Here is a 20179-nt window from a genome sequence, read left to right as displayed (position 1 = left end):
GAAGAAGAAACAGAAACCACAGAAGAAGAACTTTGAATAACCTAACAGACGTTTATAAAAATGAAAACAACATTTCAACGCTACAGGGAAAAAATAATTTACAATAGAGCTGGTTTAAACACCGCCCCTCTCTGCTGCAGAGGCTCCGCCCACAAACAGCACCATAAACTGTGACCTTTAAAACGACCTCAGACAGAGAGAGGGCGAGAGACATTCAGAGAGAGAGAGAGAGAGGGGGGGAGAGAGAGAGAGCTACCTACATATAACTCAAATAAATTCAAATTTTAATCCCATTTGGAGAAATGCTGTTGACTCTGTCCAACATTGTCTCCATGACAACAGCAGAAAGAAACAACAAAGGAAGAAGAGTTCTGATTGGTCAAAAAAAAATGTACAAATATCCTACAAGTCTTTTGTTTTGTTTGTTTCCAGAGTCCCGCCTCCTCCTGGTTCTGGCAACCAAGCAACAGTAACCAATCACAGTCTTCAGGAGAAAGTCGACTCCTCCTATTGGTCGGTTTTGAACTTCTTTGGTCCAGCAGATTTACTAGGGACAAAACAAAGAGGTTCAGTGAGATTTAAAGAATGATTCTACTCGTTTCAGCTTTGCATGACTCACAGCTCAGAATAATCCTTCTTTATCTTAAAAAACAAAAAAAAACTTAATTTAAAAAAAGCTTAATTTAATTATTGTAATTTCTTCCCTTCTAGTCACTACAGTATAATTTCCTGCTGGGAAACTTCAACATATCCAGGATCTTTCTGTTATCCGCTCCGTCAGGTCAGGCGGCCTGCAGTCATGGTGACTACAGCCCTGTGGAGGGGCAGCATGTACTGCAGTCGAAGCGTTGAGGCTGATATTTAAAGTCTAAAATCACGATGAAAACAACTGAAGGGAGTCGGCTTCGCTCTTTTTTTTGCATAAAAATGACAGACAACTAAAATATTTTAGAACAGGAAACCGTCTGAGAAACACAAACGGAGTCTACTTGTGTAAAGTCAGTAAAATGGACTGGTACACTTTCACATGATCAAATGAATGTTGGGTTGTTCCCTTTTGTTTTTGAAATATAGAACAATAAAGTTGTGTCAAAGATGTCCTTACAGGTCTGCAGCGGGTCCTGATCCTGGTCTCTTCACCGCTGCTTTGGGGTCTTTACTGGTTTCTACAGAAGACAGAAAAACAAACATGAGCTCCATTTTTCTCTGAAAAACATCAGCACACCTGATCCTGGTCCTGGTGGTTCTCACCTTGCAGCCACCGGACCTGCGTGGCGGGACCGTAGCCCTTCTGGTTGCGAGCTGCAATGCGGAAGATGATGGCGGGTTTGGTTGTGTAATCGATGTGTGCGTTGGCGAGGCTGGAGGACTGGACCAGGCAGGACGGGTTGGGGCCACAGTAGACCCTCATGAAGGCCAGCTGGGTGGCACCAGAACCTGAACTGGAGGAGGAGGAGGAGGAAGCCTGGCTGGAGTGGATGGCCAGATAGACGGAGTACTCCGTGATCTTCCCCGACGTGACGGCGGGAGGCTCCCAAGTCAGCTGGGCCCCGTCCAGGTTCTGCAGGAGCAGAGGTCACATGAAAACATGAGGTTCGGCGCCCCCTACTGGTAACACTGCAGGATAATTGGCGGCCATAAAGCCTGCATCTCACCTTGCTGATCTTGATGGCACAGGGTGCTCCGGGGAAACCAGGCAGGCACGTTTTAAATGCCGACACCTCTGAGAACGCGCCACGGCCGCAGATGTTGATGCCTGCCACACGGAACTTGTAGGCTGTCCCCGGTTGTAGCTCCACCTTTCTCATTCGACTGTAGTCTGGGACCACGCCCGAGTCGTCCTGCAGGATTGGCGTCATCAAAGACATGATCAACAGGAACATCCCTGTAAACTGAATAAAACTTTATTTAAAGGCGGCGTTCTTACGTCAGGTGTGTTGTCGTCGTAGGGGACGTAGTAATGCGAGACCACCATGTTGGTGACTTTAACGATGCCGACGTCGAACCACCGATCCTCCTTCACCGACGTCTTCACCTGCAGGGGGCACACAGTTAGCCTTTTGTTAGCATGACGTTACGGTTTTGTTAGCATGTCATTAGCCTGTTTTTCAGTCGCTCACCGGCGCAGTCGGTGCGATGCCGTTGGGGGCCTCTGGCAGTGCGGCAGGTGCTTCATTCTTCACCTGCCCTGATGTCAGAGTGGGGGCGGGACCAAACGTGCTGGCCAATCGCGCAACAGCGCTCGTTACCGCCGATGATGCCAGCTCGTGTCCGTTACTCGTGTCGGCTGCCGGGTCGTTGAGGCTGTCTGCGGGAGCAAGGCCCTCTGGGAAACACAAGACATAAAATCTTATAAGGCTCATAAACTAAGCAGCAGCAAAGTCATCAGCTGATCAGGTCTGATCAGTTATTGATCAGCTATCAGTCCTGTGAGCAGATTAAAAGTGATCAAGTTTAAAAAGAGCCAAACTCAGTTCTCTTAGAAATGAAGAAAATATTTTTGGTGTGCCTGTCCTTCGATTGTCTCCTAACTAACGCTCTATGACGCTGAATGAGAATCTATCCATGGACAGGTGAGTTTGAAAGCTTCACAGGTGACTTATTTGTTCCTCACACAGAGTTGGGATCCATTTACTTTACTGCAAGTGAAAACTGATCTGTTTATTTCCTCGTCAGTTTAATTTTTTTCTGTTTTCATGGCTAAATTCATAGACGTAAGGGCCGTAGAGATTCGTTTGTAGCTAAAACAAACAGCCTAGCAACAATGACAACATTTAAATATACAATAATGACACTAAGTTTAGACTTCTGACAGCAGGTGTACCTGTAGGGATGCTGCTGTGCTGTGGCTCCGGTTCTGGCTCAGGCTCAGGTTCTGGTTGGTGGATGCTCTGCAGTTGCTGCTGCTGTTGGACGAGCGCTGCCAGCTCCTGCTGAGTCAGAACGATGGGAATAGACTGCTCCGAGCCCTCAGCGTCACCTGCACAAGACAGAATAACATCTGTCATGAAGGCAACTATGTCACACTTGATCCACACATTTTGCTTTTAAACCTTTACTTTTGTTGCACACTCAGATGTGATGAGTGAGTGGTGGACCTGACTGTGAACCCGCACACCCATCAGCTAATGACTTGTGGTCGGCAGGTCATTAGCTGATAAGATTATCCTGGATAATCCCCCCTCTGTGATTCTTACAAAAACTGTAGCATACAAAATGAACTTCATGTTTTAATCAGTATGACCTGAAACTAGCAAGGGGAGTGAGCCGTTGAACTCTTAATGTTTCCCGAGGAGGCGCTTGATCAAATAAAGGGGAGAATTGGGAAACACTGCAGTTGGCTTATCAAATCCCTGACCCCAAAGAGCAAACAGCTGGAACTGGAAACATACAAGGACACAGATATAGCTCCAGCTGTTTGAAATCTTTGGCTGGTTTTTAGTGCTCTTATGGGATGAGCAGAGTAATCAGAACCAAGACATTAATGAAGCTGTGACGTTGTGAAACTGCAGTGGTAGTGAAAGTATCACTTTTGGTGAAAAAACTACAAGTTTGAAATAAGTGAAGTAACAGCTTTTCATATTCATGGAGTTTTTACGTCCACTTACGGCCAGACGAGTCTTTAAAATAATGACATCTTCTCACCGATATGTCCCGCTGCCTGCAGTACTGCCTGTATCGTCGCCTGCTGGGCCGCTTCCTCCGTTGCCGTGGTAACAGCCAGCTGATCCGGCATCAGCGCCCCTGTCACCATCAGGGTTGTCGTCGTCCCAGAGACGTCCTCGCCTCCGTCCCCTTCAGACGACATCAACTCCTGAGGAAGACCACCGTCTGAGGACGCCATCTGAGGGTGGGGACAAGCCAATCAGCTGCCTGTAGGTGAGTGTTTGTGCAAGTGTGTGTGTGGACGTCTTACCTGTGCTGCCGTATCACCGCCCTCAACATGAACGTGTAACACTGCCGCTGCTGATGACATCACATCCTCTGCTTGGCTGTCTGTCTGCATAGGCTCATCCCCCTCATCTGCTGCTGTGTCCATAGCAACAGCCTCTGAGGACTCCTCCCGTGGCTGTCCGACCAACGACGAGATCTCCTGCAGAGGCACAGACATGTTGGTGTAATGTGTCATAATAGTGATGCCACGGGTGTGTGTCCTCGTGTCTGCCTCTTACAGGTATGGATGGTCCTGGTGTGGGCGTGGCCTGTGTAACAGTAGTAATAGCTCTGCTCTGATTGGCTGCTGTGGAGGGGGGCTCAGATGTGGAAGGTTCTGTGGATTCCCCCTGTTGGCTGTCTCCACCCTGCTGAGCTGAAGACCACAGGACAGGAAATGAGGTCAGTTCCTGCTGAGAATTTCAGCTCTCGTTTTTCTTTGTCTTCAAAAAGTCAGGTGTGAGCAGGTTACCTGTAGCAGTAGTGGCGGTGTTGGTGGTTCCAGTCTCGTGGGTCTCACATGGTGGATTCGAACACACCTGAAACCAGAAACGTGCACCGTTACTCTTGTTTGTAAGTCTTTAACCTGCCACAACTCACCTTCTGATCAGCTGACTCACCTGTTGGAGCCCTCCAGCTCCAGCAGTGGTGGCAGTGTTGGTGGTCCCGGTCTCGTGGGTCTCACATGGTGGTTTCGAACACACCTGCAGACACAAACAGCTGGTGTTTAACTACAGACATCACCACACCTTCAACCAATGACTGTCCACCAGTAACCTGCATGTGTCAGGAGTCAAGCGCTCTAACCTGTTGGAGCCCACCAACTCCAGCAGTGGTGGCGGTGTTGGTGGTCTCACACGGTGGATTTGAGCAGGTGTTCAGAATGACAGCAGGTGGAGCTGACTGCTGAGCTGCAGGCTGGTTTGAACTCATCTGAGGAGGAGAAGCGGGAACATGATGGTCATACAGAATCAGCAAAAACCCTGCAAGCCCTTACAGGACTGAGTTTTTCCTGCACTGTTAGCTAAACCGTTTTACAGACTTGACTATGCGCTCCTATAACAACCACATGCACAGTGAGCTGGTCCTCAATTGTAACGGAATGACTGAGGAGAGTCGACTCAAGTTGAGTTGGTACTACAGAGAGAAAAAAAGAGGCATTAGACTCCATGAACGCACCTGCAGCTCCTGTCTCATGCTCGCTGAGGCCACCGTGGCAGTGTTAGTTGTTCCTGTCTCGTGCATCTCACAGGGCGGGTTTGAGCACACCTGGTTGCTACCGCTGATGTTGGCGCTGGCGACGGTAGCGGTGTTGGTCGTTCCCGTCTCGTGCGTCTCACAGGGCGGGTTGGAGCACACCTGGTTGCTACCGCTGATGTTGGCGCTGGCGACGGTAGCGGTGTTGGTCGTCCCTGTCTCGTGCGTCTCACAGGGCGGGTTGGAGCAGACCATTGTCACTGCAGCATCATTAATAACAGCATAAACAACTTTGAAACAACGATCATGTAGTTCAACGTGCATTACAGTTTATTTTGTGCAGCAGCTAAATAGAATACTTGTGGTACTGGTTTCTGTACCTGCAGCAACTGCACTTTCCCCAGTCTCGCCCTGTGCAGTAGTTGTTGTACTCGTAATCGTAGTACTTCCAGGTTCCTCTGAAGTAGGAGAAGCCATGATAGAGACTGGCAGATCCTGGACGACCGGCTGAGCCTCTGCACCGCTTGGTGTTGTGATGAGAGTCACCTACAGAGAGAAGTTACAGTATTACTACAGAATAATGGAGAAAGAAAACTGTAAATACTAAAAACAAGTTCTGCTAGATAGTTTTTTTTCATGTCCTGTCCAGTGTAACTGCAGTACTACAGTAAAGTATTCCAGTATTTCTCCAGTATTTGATGAATTACCTGCTTAGGTCCAGTGGCAGCTGTGGCTGTCGTGACCTGGCCAGCCAGTGTGGCAACAGTTGCCAGGGTGGTGATTGGCGTTGCCAAGGAGGCGTTAACCTGAGCACTGGCGGTTCCTGCCACGGTAGTGGAGATGTTTCCTGTAACCGTCCCCAGATTGGAGACACCTGCAGAGGTAAAATCACAGGTGCTGTGTTTGGACTGGTCACATGTCCACTGACACTGAACAGACTTCGCGGGGGTGCAGTGCAGCAGCCGCTGGAACATTTTGGACAGCACTATCATCGCTGCTGCAAAATCGTGAGCCAGCTGGTCGTCATCATCTCTGACCTCAAATTTGATTCAGATTTTTAACCCTGCTACTTTTGGATAATGTAGGATGGATGCTGTTGCTGTAGTTTGCATGCAAATGTTTCACTGGTGAGACATTTTATACATGTAACATATTTTTAGTGTAGAAGAGAAGTTTTAATCATGCAGCCCTGGTGCCAGAACCGACCCACTAAAGGGTCTAGTGTAGCCCACTGGACAGCTTTAAGTGTGAAAAGTCAAGCTCTTTAGAGGCCTATGTCCCATAATCTTCTTCATACCAAAAACAGAACGTCTCATGCAGTGAAAGGAGGCGTTTGTCTGGATATTAAAGCACAGACACATATAGTAGCAGAGGCAACAAAGACACGTCAATAATGCCAGACAAAAACACAAAGTGTGAAAATTCAAAATGTTTCAGGCTGATAAGGAGGACTACGTCATACAGCTGTTTCAACATCACACCCTGTGTATACTGCTTGTGAGTGTTATTAGAAAAAAGGTGCCATTAGAGTCTGGAGGAACTCAATGTTGCTCTAATGGGAGTTGATATGAGTGTGATTGGTAGACATGTCACTGCAGCACTGACAAAACAAACGTGACAAATCACACATTGTCAGGCATTAGTTTGTAGCCTCGTAGCGACAGCATCCCCATGCTGTGAGGGTCAGTGCAGGTGGGTTACCTGTGGTTCCCTTGACAACCAGCGTGGTTACTGTGCCGGGCTTGGTGCCAACACCTCCTGGCGAGACCAGTCTGACTCCGCTCATCGGGACGGTCCTGAGGATTGTGCCCGGCGTACCTGGAGCTCCTTTCAACACCAGCTGAACACACACACACACACACACACACACACACACACACACACACACACACACACACACACACACACACACACACACACATTAGTTACTGTGGGAGAAGTCTCCAGTTCTCCTATAGTCCAGAACACAGCATCATCTTCCTGTATTTACTCTTGTTGTCCCGCCCCAGACACACCTGACCAATGAGCAGACTGAATATTCTCATGTGGTTTGTAGTGATGTAAACAAAACAAACCAGCAACAAGTTTACAAACTCAGACCAAAGTAAACAAACTACAGGTGTGAAAACAGTCTTAGAACAAAAAAATAAATAAATCAATAGACACAGCTTTGTTAATCAGGGTTTCCATCAAAAACAAACAAACACAAAAACTCACTGCCTGTACAGTATTTGAACTGGGGCTATTACAGTTTTAAAAAATTAATAAAGTTTAAACCTGAGAGTGGAGAAAAGAAAAAGTAGTTAACTGAAAAAACAAAAAGTACTAGATTTTTGGAAAAAACAAAACTTTATGACCTAGAACTAGAAAACTAAAAGGAAAAGAAAATATATTTAGTCTTAATATTTAACAGTTTTGTTAAAACCTGTCAGCACAACCAGCCTGATGAGGCTTGAGCTACAAATGCACTGAATTTAATAGTTTTAGCCATTTTAAATATCAATATCACAAATTAAAATTTAATGTGTAATCAATTAAAAAACATTAAATGAGAAAAAACAAAACTATAATAACTGTGATGACAGGCGGATCATGGTGACTGTGAGCCAATAACATGAACAACTGAAGAGAAAAGCTTTGCGGCCTCCTTGCTGCACTTTGTACACGCCACTTTAACCTGATGATAAAAGAGCATAAAGATGACAGCGATGTGGCAACAGAGGGTTCATGTAAAGGAGCCTCAAGTGTCTCATTGGGTATAATTTTTTTAATTGAATACTTGTGGGTTGGTGTCTAATGTAACTGATGTGGTGTCAAATGTGGCGGATGTGGCATCTAATGTGGCTGATACATGGAGTACATCAGATTACCGTCTATTAAACAAACACACGACCAACACAGACTTCCGAGGATTGTTTTCTGACAGTTTCTCGCAGATTTCTAAGCTTAAAGTTTTTTTCCTGATATTCTATAACCAACAAGTCTCATCAGTCTGATTCGTTCAGCCTGCTGTATTAGTGTTAGAAATAAAGTTGAATTTTACTGTCTGCATGTTCACGCATTACAGTGTGTGTGTGTGTGTGTGTGCGCATTACCTGTGTGACCCCCTGCTGGCCACCTGCAGACACTTTTGGCACGGTGGTGAGGATTTTTCCAGCGGTCCCTGGAGTCACCATCTTGGTAGTCAGGATGGTGATCGGACTGTTTCCACCTGGAAGGGAGGAGCTTCACTCAGTCATCCACCACATTAAACATTAAACTGGACTCACAGTGGTCCGACTTTCTTTCAGGAATGTTCCTGGGGGAGTGAAATCACCCCAATGTGGCAGTTGTAATAAGAGCCGGTCGAGTTCTCTTAATGCAGCAAAAGGTTTCTCTGCTTTTTTATCTCCTTTACCAATGAAACAACTGTTCTAACCAGGCAGAACCTACAACACTGAAACACTGAAGTGAGGCTTTGAAGTGTGTGTGCTGGTGTTGTACCTGCGCCTCCCTGCAAAGCTGACACTGGGATGGTCTTAATGATGGTGGTTCCGGGTTTGGAGGCTGCCGGCGCGACGCCCAGGATGGTGGGTTTCCCTGCTGAGGATCCAGCCTGTGCCGTGCTGAGGATGGTGGTCTGCTTACCATCGGCAGACGATACCAACTTCAGGATGGTTCCTGCAGGGAGACCGCCCTTAGCCTGACAGGAAGCCGGAGGAGGAAGAATCGGGGTTACTGAGTTTTTTAAATTTTTTAAATTCTAGTCAGAGAAGAAACTTACATTTAATGTTGTATAACACCATGCAGATAAATTAATGACGTAAAAAAAAGAAAAAAGAAAAAAAAGAGTTCCCAAACTTTAAGCAGTTTTTAAATGGATTTGACTGGTGATTCTAAACATTGTTTATTAATCGTCCCAGTGAGAACTGAAACTGAAGTCAGGGGTGTCTCAGTATTCGTTTACAGAGGGGCTTCAAACTCATCAGGACTCTGGGACCAGTACCTGGAGGATCTGAGTTACTGCGTTGCTCCCAGCCTGGACCGTAACGGCACCACTCTGAACTGGTTTGGTCTGGACCAATGATACCACTTTGCCCAGGCTGCTGAGGTTACTGAGCTGATACAGAGGGAGGGATGATGTCATAAACAGCACTCTGACCCACATGCTGATATCAGATAAATTATCATCTAAACCAGCGCTGCAGCTGACATCACTCACCAGTGTCCCGCCTCCTCCCATGCTCAGTGGACTGTTAACCAGAGTGATGGTCTTTGTGACTCCACCCACCACCGTCGTGACCACCTGAGCCTGCTGAGAGACGGTCACCGTGCCCGACTTATGGACCGTGATGATTGGCCTGCTGGGGGTCCCAGGGTTGGAGACAGAGGCCCCACCCACCTGGGCTGCAGCCGTCTTCAACATTCCCGTGGCCACGTTACTCACCTGAGAAAAAGAGCAAGATGTTACATGTCACCTGCCGCGTGTTCTGATGTAATCCTGCGTCTTGGAGGCGTCAAGTCGAGTTTTATCTTTACCACTTTGACAGGCAGACTGCTCGTTCCTGGACTGACAGCGACAGTCTTCACTAGGGTTGCTCCTGCGGGGACATTCAGCACCGTTGCTGTAGATGGAGGGATCTTCTGAGTCGCTGCAGCTGCCGCCGCCAATGCTGCCATGCCACTCATCTGAGGATTGCTGCCGATTGGCTGAGGGGAGACAGGATTAAGCCATGATAACAGGAACATTTGAAAAATATGAATGATAATCCATATCAAAGTTTATGACAGTATACAAAGTGTTTGTTACAGGAACAAATCCCGTTTTACCAGATTATCCACGCTTACATGGACGACATGAAACAGTGCAGAGCGAAGTGTGACACCTGTACTGAGGAGGGTGGGAGGTGAGGTGAAAGCTCATAAGAAAGTTCTGTTTACCGTTTGACCGGGCTGAGCAGGTACCACCATACGAACACCTGCAGGAAGTGTCGTCACACCAACTGGCGACTTGGGCATGGCCTGTCTCACTGTGACGATGGAGGCTCCGCCTGTTGTACCTGGAGCTGATGGCACTTTCAAGATTGCTGCAGAAACAAAAAGATAGGTGAGGGACATTCATGTGTACCTGCTCGACCACCACTACATCTACCTGTGCAAGTGTGGAGACCCACCTGGTGCTTTAGCAGCTGCAGCCAACGGGGTTCCAGCTACAGATGCAGTGGGAGTAGGGACGAGTGTGATGCCGGACAGGGGGACAGTTTGGTTGGCTGGTACTGCTGTGACAGGGGCAGAGCTTTTGGGGGAGCTGGCTCCAGGTGTGGCAATAGTGGGGGAAGGGGTTGTGGCAGGTGAGGAGGCCGCAGGTGTGGCAGGAATGTCGTACTTCTGCAGCTGTAGCAAGTAGGTGTCTGCGGTCTGTGACGGCCCCCAGCTCACCTCCAGAGACGTAGTGTTTGCCCGCACCAGCTGCACCCGAGAGGGGGCACAGGGACGCTCTGAGAACAGGTCAGACAAATTATACCAGGTCAGACTGTCAGCTCAGGTAAAACAGCACTAGTACACCTCTGCTAGTGCACTCACCGGTCTCCAGGTACCAGAGGTCTTTGCAGCACACCTGGTTGTTCCAGGCCTTCCTGTATCCATCTCTGCCGCTCCAGATATAAAGTCTGGAGTTGATGGCGACGCTACAGTGACCTGCGCGAGCTCTGGGGATGTTCTCCTCTGAAGTGTCCATCAGCACCGTTTCCCAGCACATTGTGTCTGGAGGCAGACAAGTGAACTCACAGTTTTGTCGTTTGTGTGATGAATTCCTCTTTAGTTTCAGTTATTTATGCACATGTAGAACATCTGTTATGTCAGCAATATAATTTACATGACCCGGCATGAACATGAGCACTCAGCACCACACATGTGAAGAGCCACTGTGAGTGTTGCTGTGTATCTGAGTGTGTATTTGTACCTAGGTTGAGGCAGGCCAGTGTGTTGGTGCACTTCCACTCCTTCTCATGAGTCGCCACTTTAACATCATCCATCACCAGAGGAACCCAACCTCCAAAAACATACATCCTGAAAGAAAACAGTCGGGATTTCAGCGTGCAGTAGTAGAATACAGCTCAGACGTCTGGGATCACTTAAGAGTCCTTGTTTAGATATCTGACCCCCATCCACTTTCAGCCACTTATGCAGGTCCAGATTGTAAGGGCAGCAGTTTAAGCAGAAACACAGTGTCTCCAAGCCATCTGACATAATCTCTCCTGTGTGCCTTCAGTTCTCCCACAAGTTCCAAGTTCATCAAGTAGACTGATTTCACTTTTCTTCAGTTATAGCAGTGCTCAAGATGATAGATTACTCCGTCACCAAAGTAACCAAAATACATCTAAAACGCACACATTAACCTGCCGTAGTTCCTCTCCGTCACACAGCCTAACTCTGGCATCTATCTGCTCCTCGTCTAAAGTTCAGTCACAACAGCAGCTGAATAACCAGCGTACTCCAAACATCCTTCTCCACAGAAAGGTTTTCCAGTTCCTCTTATTGAAACCTGAAGTGCTCAAAGATCATATATTCAATATCTCTAGAAACTTCTGGGTATTCCCCGGTGTTCCCACCCAGTTCCAGGTTTCCCCAGATAACCTCCAGATAGAAGCACCAGGACCACCTCAGCTGGCTTCTTTCAAATTTGGGCTGTTAACAAAAATCAGCCAACAACTGTGTGACTGCCAACAAAAAGAGCCATTCAGGGACAGAAAAGTTATTATAATAAAGGCTCTTAGGCCTTTACGACAGGCGTGTGGTGAGTGACCTCTGCTTTTGCAATTAATACAATAGTAAAAGTCACACTGTCGATATGCAAGTTCAGTACAGTGGCAACCTGATGGCTAGATAGCAGAGCTGTCCCTTCAACCGCTGCTGTTTAAAGTCCTCAAGAGAGAAAAAAAAAAGCTCTGGGATGCTGACACTTTATTTGAAATACAATCAAATCAAATCAAAAATAAACAAGGAGATCTCAAAGTGAATCCAGTCTTTTGAATGGATGCGTGCGTGCGTGCGTGCGTGTGTGGGGCTGCGCGTACTTGTTGTTGATGGTGGTGGCGGAGTGCAGACTGCGAGGTAGGGGGGCCGTCCCACCGAGGCCTGGTTTGCTCCACACCAGAGAGTCTGTGTTATGAAGAAGACAGGAGCCAATGAGAAGTCAGTACAGCTTTTTTTGGACTCCAGTGTCCCATTTTTTGATTGTTTTTTTTTTTTTGCTCTGTTTACTTCAGACCAGATGTTTCGTAAATTTAACAGCTGTTGAACCAGGACCCTCATCTCCACAGAACTACACAAACACTCAGCAATGACACCACCTCACCTATGTCGAGGACCCACAGGTCCCCCAGCCGGCAGCCACTCATGCCTCCGTAGATGATTAACCTGCTGGCCCCGTGGTTTGTCGTCACCACCGCCGTGTGACTCTCTCTGGGTGGTGGTGGTGGGCCGGACGTTGCTGGAATCTCCCAGCCGACCACGCTGGAGCCCGGCCGCAGCTCCAGACAGTACAGGTCATTCAGGTATCTGAGGGCAGAGGTCAAAGAACAGGCTCAAGGTCTGTATCTGGACCAATAGTTTTTTTTGCTCTGGCTCCCGACGTTTCCTACCTGGGGATGTTGTTTTTGGGATCTTCGCTATCGTTGGCAAGTCCACCAAAAAGGTAGCACCGGCTTCCAATCAGAGAGAAGCTGTGTCCAAGACGGGGGCAGGGGGGTGGGCCATTCTTTGGCGCTTTGGCCTTCAGACGTTTCCACTCCCAGCGACTCGCCTGAAGGTATAAGGTGTTACATAGTGAAACTTTCATGAGCTTTATAAAGCTTCATAAAGACTTACAGGCTCTGCAGACACTTTGCATTACTGTTTTTTTACTACATTTACAGTTGGGATGAATGAATAAAAAGAAAGAAAGAAAGAAAGACAGAAAGAAGCGTAGCCATGCTAATCAGCTCTGTACCTACAGGCTAACACACTGCTGTCTACACCATTAATCGTCATCTGTGATAGTTAGCGTCTGACCATCCAGAGACCCCGCTCCCTGCAGTAGCATCACTGACCTGCAGCTCATATAGGTCGTTGCTGTATTTGCCGTACTCCACCATCCCTCCGAACACCAGCAGCCTCGTCCCATCACACACGAAGCCATAGGCGGCACAGCCGGGGGGGATGTCACCACGGACTGCAGGGATGAACCACTGATTGGTGGCTGAAAGTCAGATTGGTCAGATGTTATTCAGGATGTTCCTGATTTTCAGTGTTTCATGATAGCAATGTAACTTCTCGACCCAGTTGGGACCATTAAAAGAGTCACTGTGAAATCTGGGAGACTGAACTGAACCTCTTAACACATGCTCTGACACCACACACACTACGAGTAGGGATGCAGGAATCTAATATTTGGTTGGAACATCGGATCAACCCCCCACTCAGAAAACGGGACCTGCTTAATTTCTCCATATTTCATTTGTTGCAGGACAGCAGTTAGTGGGTGTGGAGGAAGCTGACAGCAAAGTGTCAGCAGTTTGGAGGTTTTTCATGCTTGCTACACAACACCTTTTCTTTTTATGTTTGCAAAATGTCTTTTGGTTAACAGCAAACTGTGGTTAAAGTGCGCTGACAAAACTGAAAAGCTCGAATGGGAAGATGATCCAGCCGCTCGAGTCTTATGTTCAGTCAGAGAGATTTGATACGTGGAACATACAGTTACACACTCTACATGGTAGACCCTAACAAGGTCATTGGTTTGGTCTAACACTTGCTGGAAAGTTTTATTAAATTATGTTATTCACAGAGTTTAATGATCACTGTGACAAATTTTCATGACAAATATACAAATATTTCAAGAGATTTAAACAGGGACAATGAGAGAAATCCCCATTACAAACTTTAGAAATGATATTATTAGAACTTGTGTTTTCCTGAAAAAAGCTCATTTAGATTTGGAACATTTGCAGCCTGCAAGTTCACATCAATGAGATGTGAACTTGGCATGAAAACACAGACTACATACAAAAACGTTTAAATCTACATCAACTGAAAGAAACACATTCAACAAGTATGAACAGCAGCCCCAGAGAATGTTATTAAGGAAATAAAACAGTACAAATACGCTTGACACCAATTGGCTCAAAATACATTTGTGCTTTGAACCTAAAGCTTTAGGAAATCATCAACAACACAATCTTCACACACAGCAATTAAGTTTTCTTAGATAACGTCTTGATGCATTCTCAATCATCCAGGAAAGTAAATCTCCAAAAAGTTGATTCTGTTCATCTGGATGTAGCGTTTTGTGGGAGAAACGTTTCATCACTCAACCAAGTGACTTCTTCTGTGTCAGCTGACTGCAGGTTTCCCCAATCATTATAAACAGTACATTGGCATAATGACTGAAACCAGCCCACTGAGGGAACAATGGGCTGGGAGGTCAGTTCCTTAATCTTAATCATGCAAATTCTCATGACCATTGATCAATAGCCATGAGTACCATACAAAACGCTAAGTCCCGATGAACAGAATCAACTTTTTGGAGATTTTCTTAGATAACTGTTTTTTTTAAATAGTAACTTTGCTTTCTGCTTATTTTATTAAAAATGCCCGATGTAAACGGAATAACTTAGTCAAGTCGTAAATATGTAAAATTTTGTGATATATGCAGATTTTTATCCGCAGTCGATTGCAGGTCAGAACCACGATAGAGAACGATAAAATAAAGACAACCATATTAAACAAATAACGACCCCACAAACCACTTGGACGCAAATACAAAAACACTAAAAACGAATTTTGAAACGTAAGTGTCTTTAAACTGGCTTGTTTTTAAAGTGTTTTTCTTTATTTTCTGCAGCAACGTGGGGGTGTGTCCATGTGACGTCAGCAATGTTTTCAGTAAAAACGCGCCATTTCTCTCTGTGCTTCTGCCAGAGCCGCCCGGTTAGCCGCTAGCTGTCTGCTAACCTTGTTAGCATGCGGAGCGGGGCTAGTAGGTTTTATTTGGTAGTCTGAGGTTAGCCTAGCGTAGCCTAGCCTAGCAGGCTAAGGGTTATTATTTATTTAGCATTTCAGCCTCATTAGTCACAAGCAGAACACATCTCCGCTCTCTTAGCTCTTTAGCACAGTTAGCTTCGAGATAGCATATAAATTAATTTAGCATGCAGCCACACAGACCATATTCATAATTATTTGGACACATGGAGCATATGAATCGTACCTGTGTTGTAGACATGCAACTCATCCACGATCCCCTCGTTCCCCCCGCCGAACACCACCATCAGCTCCTTAATGGCTACGGCCCTGTGTCCGTGCCGGGGTCGTGGGACTGGACCAGTCGATCCTACGACGCGCTTCCAGCGGGGCTGTAGCACCGCTGGCCTCCTCGGTTTGGCTTCCATTGGGCTGTTCTCTTGGTGCGCTCCTCTCGGTCCTCAATGACAGACAAAGATCAAAATTCAGTCGCGAGTTTAAAACGGTATGCGGCTGGCATTAGCCCGCTAACTAGCGCCAGAAGCTAACTAGCCGGCTAATGTCCCTGACGTTGTTGTATGGCTAACTAGCTTCTGCTACCAGGATTAAAGAGCCGCTCTGTGAGCTGCGGTCTAACCCGGATCCGTCCCCTTTTATTGGACCTACTATATAAAAAAAGCCTTCCTTTCTAGATCCAGCCGCAGACTCGGGCTTAGACAGAGACCACTGGGGTGCTATCCAGCCCAGTAGGCGCTGCTTGGAGACGGGAGGAAGCCGCCAATAGCAGCTCAGGCTAACACAAATGAGCATACGGCTGCAGCGTGCAGCGCTGTGAGCCCCGGAGGCAGCAGGCTGCTATCAGACACGCAGAGCGGCCGGGGCGGGAGCCGCCATCTTGCTGCTAGCAGAAGCCGCTGAAAATGGCAGTGAAGCTAGGTGGCTAACAGCTAGCAGCTAACAGACAACTTCCTGTCCTCAGTAGTAACCTCTGTATACAAAACAGTGACTTATTAGCTCCGTGAGCAGCTTTCAGTCTACTGTATTAAACTTTAGAACTTAATTTAATCTGTACATTTACAATAGTGGGAATAAATATTAATTAAAAAATAATTACTTCATTTCTAAAAGTCTGCTGAAAAATTCAAAATCACTTTACAATCTGAATACAGAATCAAAAACTTTGATCAGTTCAGCCATCATCTGCTCATATAGACCCCAAATGACAGAAAACCGCTGGCAGATTCAAATAACCTGGAACTAACTAATCTTATTACTGCATTTTTTAAATTTATTGTGTACTTATTACAAGAATGTATTTGATTACCTTCTTAGATAATAATTTTTTACACTGGAGTCCGGAGGCATATAAAAGATTAATATAAAAGATGAATTAAAAAAAGCTAACCTTCATGTGTGAGTTTTGAAAGAAATGTGTAAAACTTGCTTGAATGACTGTTTTAAGTCATTATTTGTGCCTGAATGACTTGCAGCATTTAAACTCAGCAGTTCCAGTCAGGATGCAGAAGATCCTGGAGCTCTGGCCTGCTCTGATTGGCTGCCTCCCTGTCGGGTGACTGATGATGCTCTGGACACTGGAAAACTGACAGTTGTGGACTTGACTGAGCTGGTTGTTGAATGTTTGTTTAAACAGCATTGCTGCTGACAGGTAGCATAAATATGTTTCACCTCCAAACTGGGATTTTCCCCCCTGACTGTGTCACCCGAAAAAACTGGAGGGATTCGTAAAAGGCCCAGAGCTAAAAGTGACGCCATCGCCGTGCTGCTTCATCCACCCAACAGAAAAACACAAATTTCAACCTTGCAGAGAGGAAAAGCTGCAAATTTGGGATTCTTACACTTTTCAGTGCACATTATATTTAATTAAAATTTATAATTACATTAACTAAACGTTTGGCCCGAATTTAGTCAAAACACCCTAACCTTCCATCTTAGACACCTACTGGAGTGGTTTTCAAATGCTGTTTTTATGGGTGAAAGAGTTAAATATGCCACACAACGTGAATGTTTTCAACAGGACGTGACCCAAATTCTCAAGGCCTGGTGCCGCGCCTGCCTCTGCCTGATGGCCCTGAGAGTTTGCCGTCATCTACCATTAACAACAACCAGTCAAAGCGGAGGGTCCCTCCAAGCAGACCCAATATAGCATCGACGTTTTTAGATACTCAAACAGAACAACCCACCGGCGCTTCTGTGATAAACACACCAAAAAACTAACAGACTAACTGCAAAATAAACACAGAAAATTGTATTAAGGAACGGTTTACATGAAGTTGTTTTTAAAAATAACTTTGTGAACACTTGGATAGCTTCACCCTGACCTCGCCCGTTATATAACACGCTATATTTAATCAGCCATTTTGCAGCGCTATTGACATTCTCTACAGTAAATGTCACAACAGAGCTCAACAGCTACTTTTTTATAAGGTCTCCGTTTCCAGAATTGAATTTCCTATTTCAGGAAATCCTTTTACAAAGAGTTTTAATCCTTGAACCGAGACAACCAGCTGAGAGGTGACCTTTGACCATAAAAAGATTTCATTAGTATTAAAAAAAAAAAAAAAAGGAAAATGGAAAAAAAGACAAAGGTTCAAAACTGTGTACATAATTACATAATTATATAAGGAATCACTCATCACATAATTAACTGCAAATCCAAGACTCCACAGCAAATGGCCGTAAACCCCTTAAATGCGATGCTTTCATTGTTGTAGGGCTTCTATGGTTAATATGTTGTACAATAACAGTTTGAATGGATTTTTGTAGTTTGTGTTGCATTATGTTTAAGTATCGCCTCCTTATTGATCTGGCACAGAGCTTTGCACCTGATGCAATCAGCACTCTTCTGGTTTCTAAAGTTTCACACTCTCAAAGCAACCTGATGATCATAGGTTTAAACATTTCCATGGCAACAGCGGCCTCCACCACAGATGTAGGATTATAGGTTGAAAAGTTCTACCCATTCCACCCAGGACATCTAGTCTATGTCCTGTAACTTTACGAATAAAATTCATTCTTGCTGACACAAGACTGTGGATTCTACAGCAGCACTATCATGGTTTTACAACACCATACGGAAGATCCTACATCTATCAGCTTAGACCATCACTGACCGGAAACTTCCAGTGTCCTAAAAATCAGGATAATCCGAGCAGCAGCACGTTTTGCTCAAGCTGAAATATTTTTCACTTGTACAGGCACATTCTCATCAGCTGCATCAAATTCACCCCATTGCCTAAGCTTTGCTAAGTATTTCATATGAAACCACCCCTGAACTGTTTGTACCACATCACTGTGTAATTAACTGTTAATTTTCTATTAGGAAAATTATGGCTCTTCATCTCACCCTATTGCTAGCACGGTCCTCCTTCACTACATTCATTAATCTTCTCTGTGGTCTTCCTCGTTTCCTCCTCTCTGGCAGTTCTATCTTCATCCTGCATCCTTTGTCCAATATATCCTCTATCCCTCGAATGCACATCTCAGCCTTGCCTTCCCTTTCAATCTCGGTTATCCTTCTGTCACGAGTTCCCAATGACGCTTGTCTGCACTTACTCCATCCACCCTTCTTCTTCACCTCTCTTGTGCACTGTCTGTTACTTTGGATGGCTGAACCCAGGTATTTAAACTCATCTACCTTCAAATCAAGCTGCAGTTTCACTGTTACACCTTTCTCCCTCTCATTCACACACATGTATTATGTCCTGCATCTATTACATTTAACTTCATAGAGAATTTTTTACATTACTATAGTGTAAAATTTACAGCTGAGCTTCTTTACACAGATTTGTATTTTAGATATTTATTTTTTGGACACATATACTTTAACAACATCAGTATCGTTGTTTTCACCGTGTCCTGCTAATGCTCTGCTGTTTGTTTCAGAAACATGGAAGTGCTTGCTGTGACCAAGTGGACAATCCAAACACAGCCAGCTGAACTCCCATTGAAACCTTACACGGGCTGTTTCACGTCGGAACAATTAAAAGCTCCGGTACACCTGCTGTTCTCCGCTTCCGGTTAGCTCGGCAGGTAACCGACGCACCTGGCTGCACTTTTATTTGCTGCTCAGTAACATTCATGACAACATAAGTGGAATCCAGCGCCACAGCTATTTGCTAGCTAATGCTAAAACCCACCGCTAGGATAAAGCTGTTAGCATGCACTCACAAAGCTAACCGGCTAACTTGTATAATGTTTTATTTATTTCGTATCTTCTTTATCACAACTGTAAATTAAACCTGGAGAAAAATCAAAACGTTTAGGAGCTGTTCTATGAGACATTTTAGATCCCCTGGGTGAAACAAGTATTTGTCCACCTAACCAAAACAAAACCATTTTCTCTCTACGGGAAGCCGGCGGGCTATCTGCCCATTCTGATCCGGAAACTGAGCGTAAAAGCAGACGTTAGCAATTCTGCAGGGCTGCTAATGCTAGTCTACTTTATTAATGTGCTGTTAGCAGACCGTTCTCGTGCTAACCAAAGATTATCATCGTTGTATCAGATAGCGTCCAACATTAGCTGAAATGACCACAAAGAGCTGCAGGTAGCCGTACGGATAGCTTAGCCAGCACAGAAGCTTCATTAATGATTAGCATCTGCTAAGTTAATAGTGGTTAACTGATGGAGCTTTCACCAAACTTCCTGTTAAAAATGATTCTTTAGCCCGCGGGCTTGAGTAGCTCTGGAACGGTTAATGTAGCTCAATAACGAGCTTGCATTAAATAAGTAGCTGGTTATGCTAACGGCTGTTAGCACTGACGTCCCTTCCCTCAACAAACATGGCGGCAGTACCGTTAACCGCTCAAACAGGCTGAAAAGTCGCGAGTAGCATTCGACCCGGTCCTGCCCGGTCCGGTCTGGAGTACTTACTCACTTTGCGGATTCTGTCGTGTACAGTCAGACTGAACTCACAGCAATCTTTCAGTAGCTTCAAACGCTCATCTTCATCTTCGACATGCCGTTCAAAGAGACGCCATTTCCTCCCCAACTTCACGGCGCAATAGCGCACCTCTCAGGACATACACAAACACACAGCTACAGTCTTTCAGTAGA

General features: G+C 45.7%; 1 protein-coding gene and 1 long non-coding RNA gene across 5 annotated transcripts; one reads left to right on the top strand and one right to left on the bottom strand.

Annotated features, from left to right (window-relative positions):
* Window positions 1-237: 237 nt before the first annotated feature.
* hcfc1b (host cell factor C1b) lies at window positions 238-20175 on the bottom strand. 4 transcript variants are annotated; one of them, XM_026154673.1, is made up of 32 exons: window positions 20039-20175; window positions 15353-15565; window positions 13200-13348; window positions 12753-12913; window positions 12467-12669; window positions 12186-12270; window positions 11072-11178; window positions 10693-10872; window positions 10284-10607; window positions 10051-10196; window positions 9649-9819; window positions 9332-9556; window positions 9116-9229; window positions 8614-8812; window positions 8226-8341; window positions 6832-6970; window positions 5838-6004; window positions 5511-5676; window positions 5113-5390; window positions 4741-4866; window positions 4554-4637; window positions 4406-4472; window positions 4173-4309; window positions 3917-4093; window positions 3646-3844; window positions 2825-2980; window positions 2121-2326; window positions 1928-2035; window positions 1656-1841; window positions 1252-1561; window positions 1106-1166; window positions 238-547 (listed from the first exon to the last, which is right to left on the bottom strand). In XM_026154673.1, exons 2-32 carry the CDS (start codon window positions 15531-15533, stop codon window positions 508-510), a joined length of 4968 nt encoding a protein of 1655 aa, XP_026010458.1. In that variant the 5' UTR covers window positions 15534-15565; window positions 20039-20175; the 3' UTR covers window positions 238-507. The 4 variants fall into 4 exon arrangements, with proteins under 4 accessions (XP_026010458.1, XP_026010459.1, XP_026010456.1 ...); XM_026154674.1 differs by having other exon boundaries at window positions 19997-20136; XM_026154671.1 differs by having other exon boundaries at window positions 20001-20063.
* Window positions 18471-19381, top strand: LOC113013628 (uncharacterized). Its single transcript, XR_003270844.1, has 2 exons — window positions 18471-18742; window positions 19009-19381. It is a non-coding gene; the product is annotated as an uncharacterized LOC113013628 (long non-coding RNA).
* Window positions 20176-20179: the final 4 nt, after the last annotated feature.

Source organism: Astatotilapia calliptera, chromosome 20 (assembly GCF_900246225.1).
Source record: "Astatotilapia calliptera chromosome 20, fAstCal1.2, whole genome shotgun sequence".
NCBI classification, from domain to species: domain Eukaryota; kingdom Metazoa; phylum Chordata; class Actinopteri; order Cichliformes; family Cichlidae; genus Astatotilapia; species Astatotilapia calliptera.
Note: the sequence above shows the minus strand (reverse complement) of the source record. Positions and strands in the feature narration are given on the sequence as shown.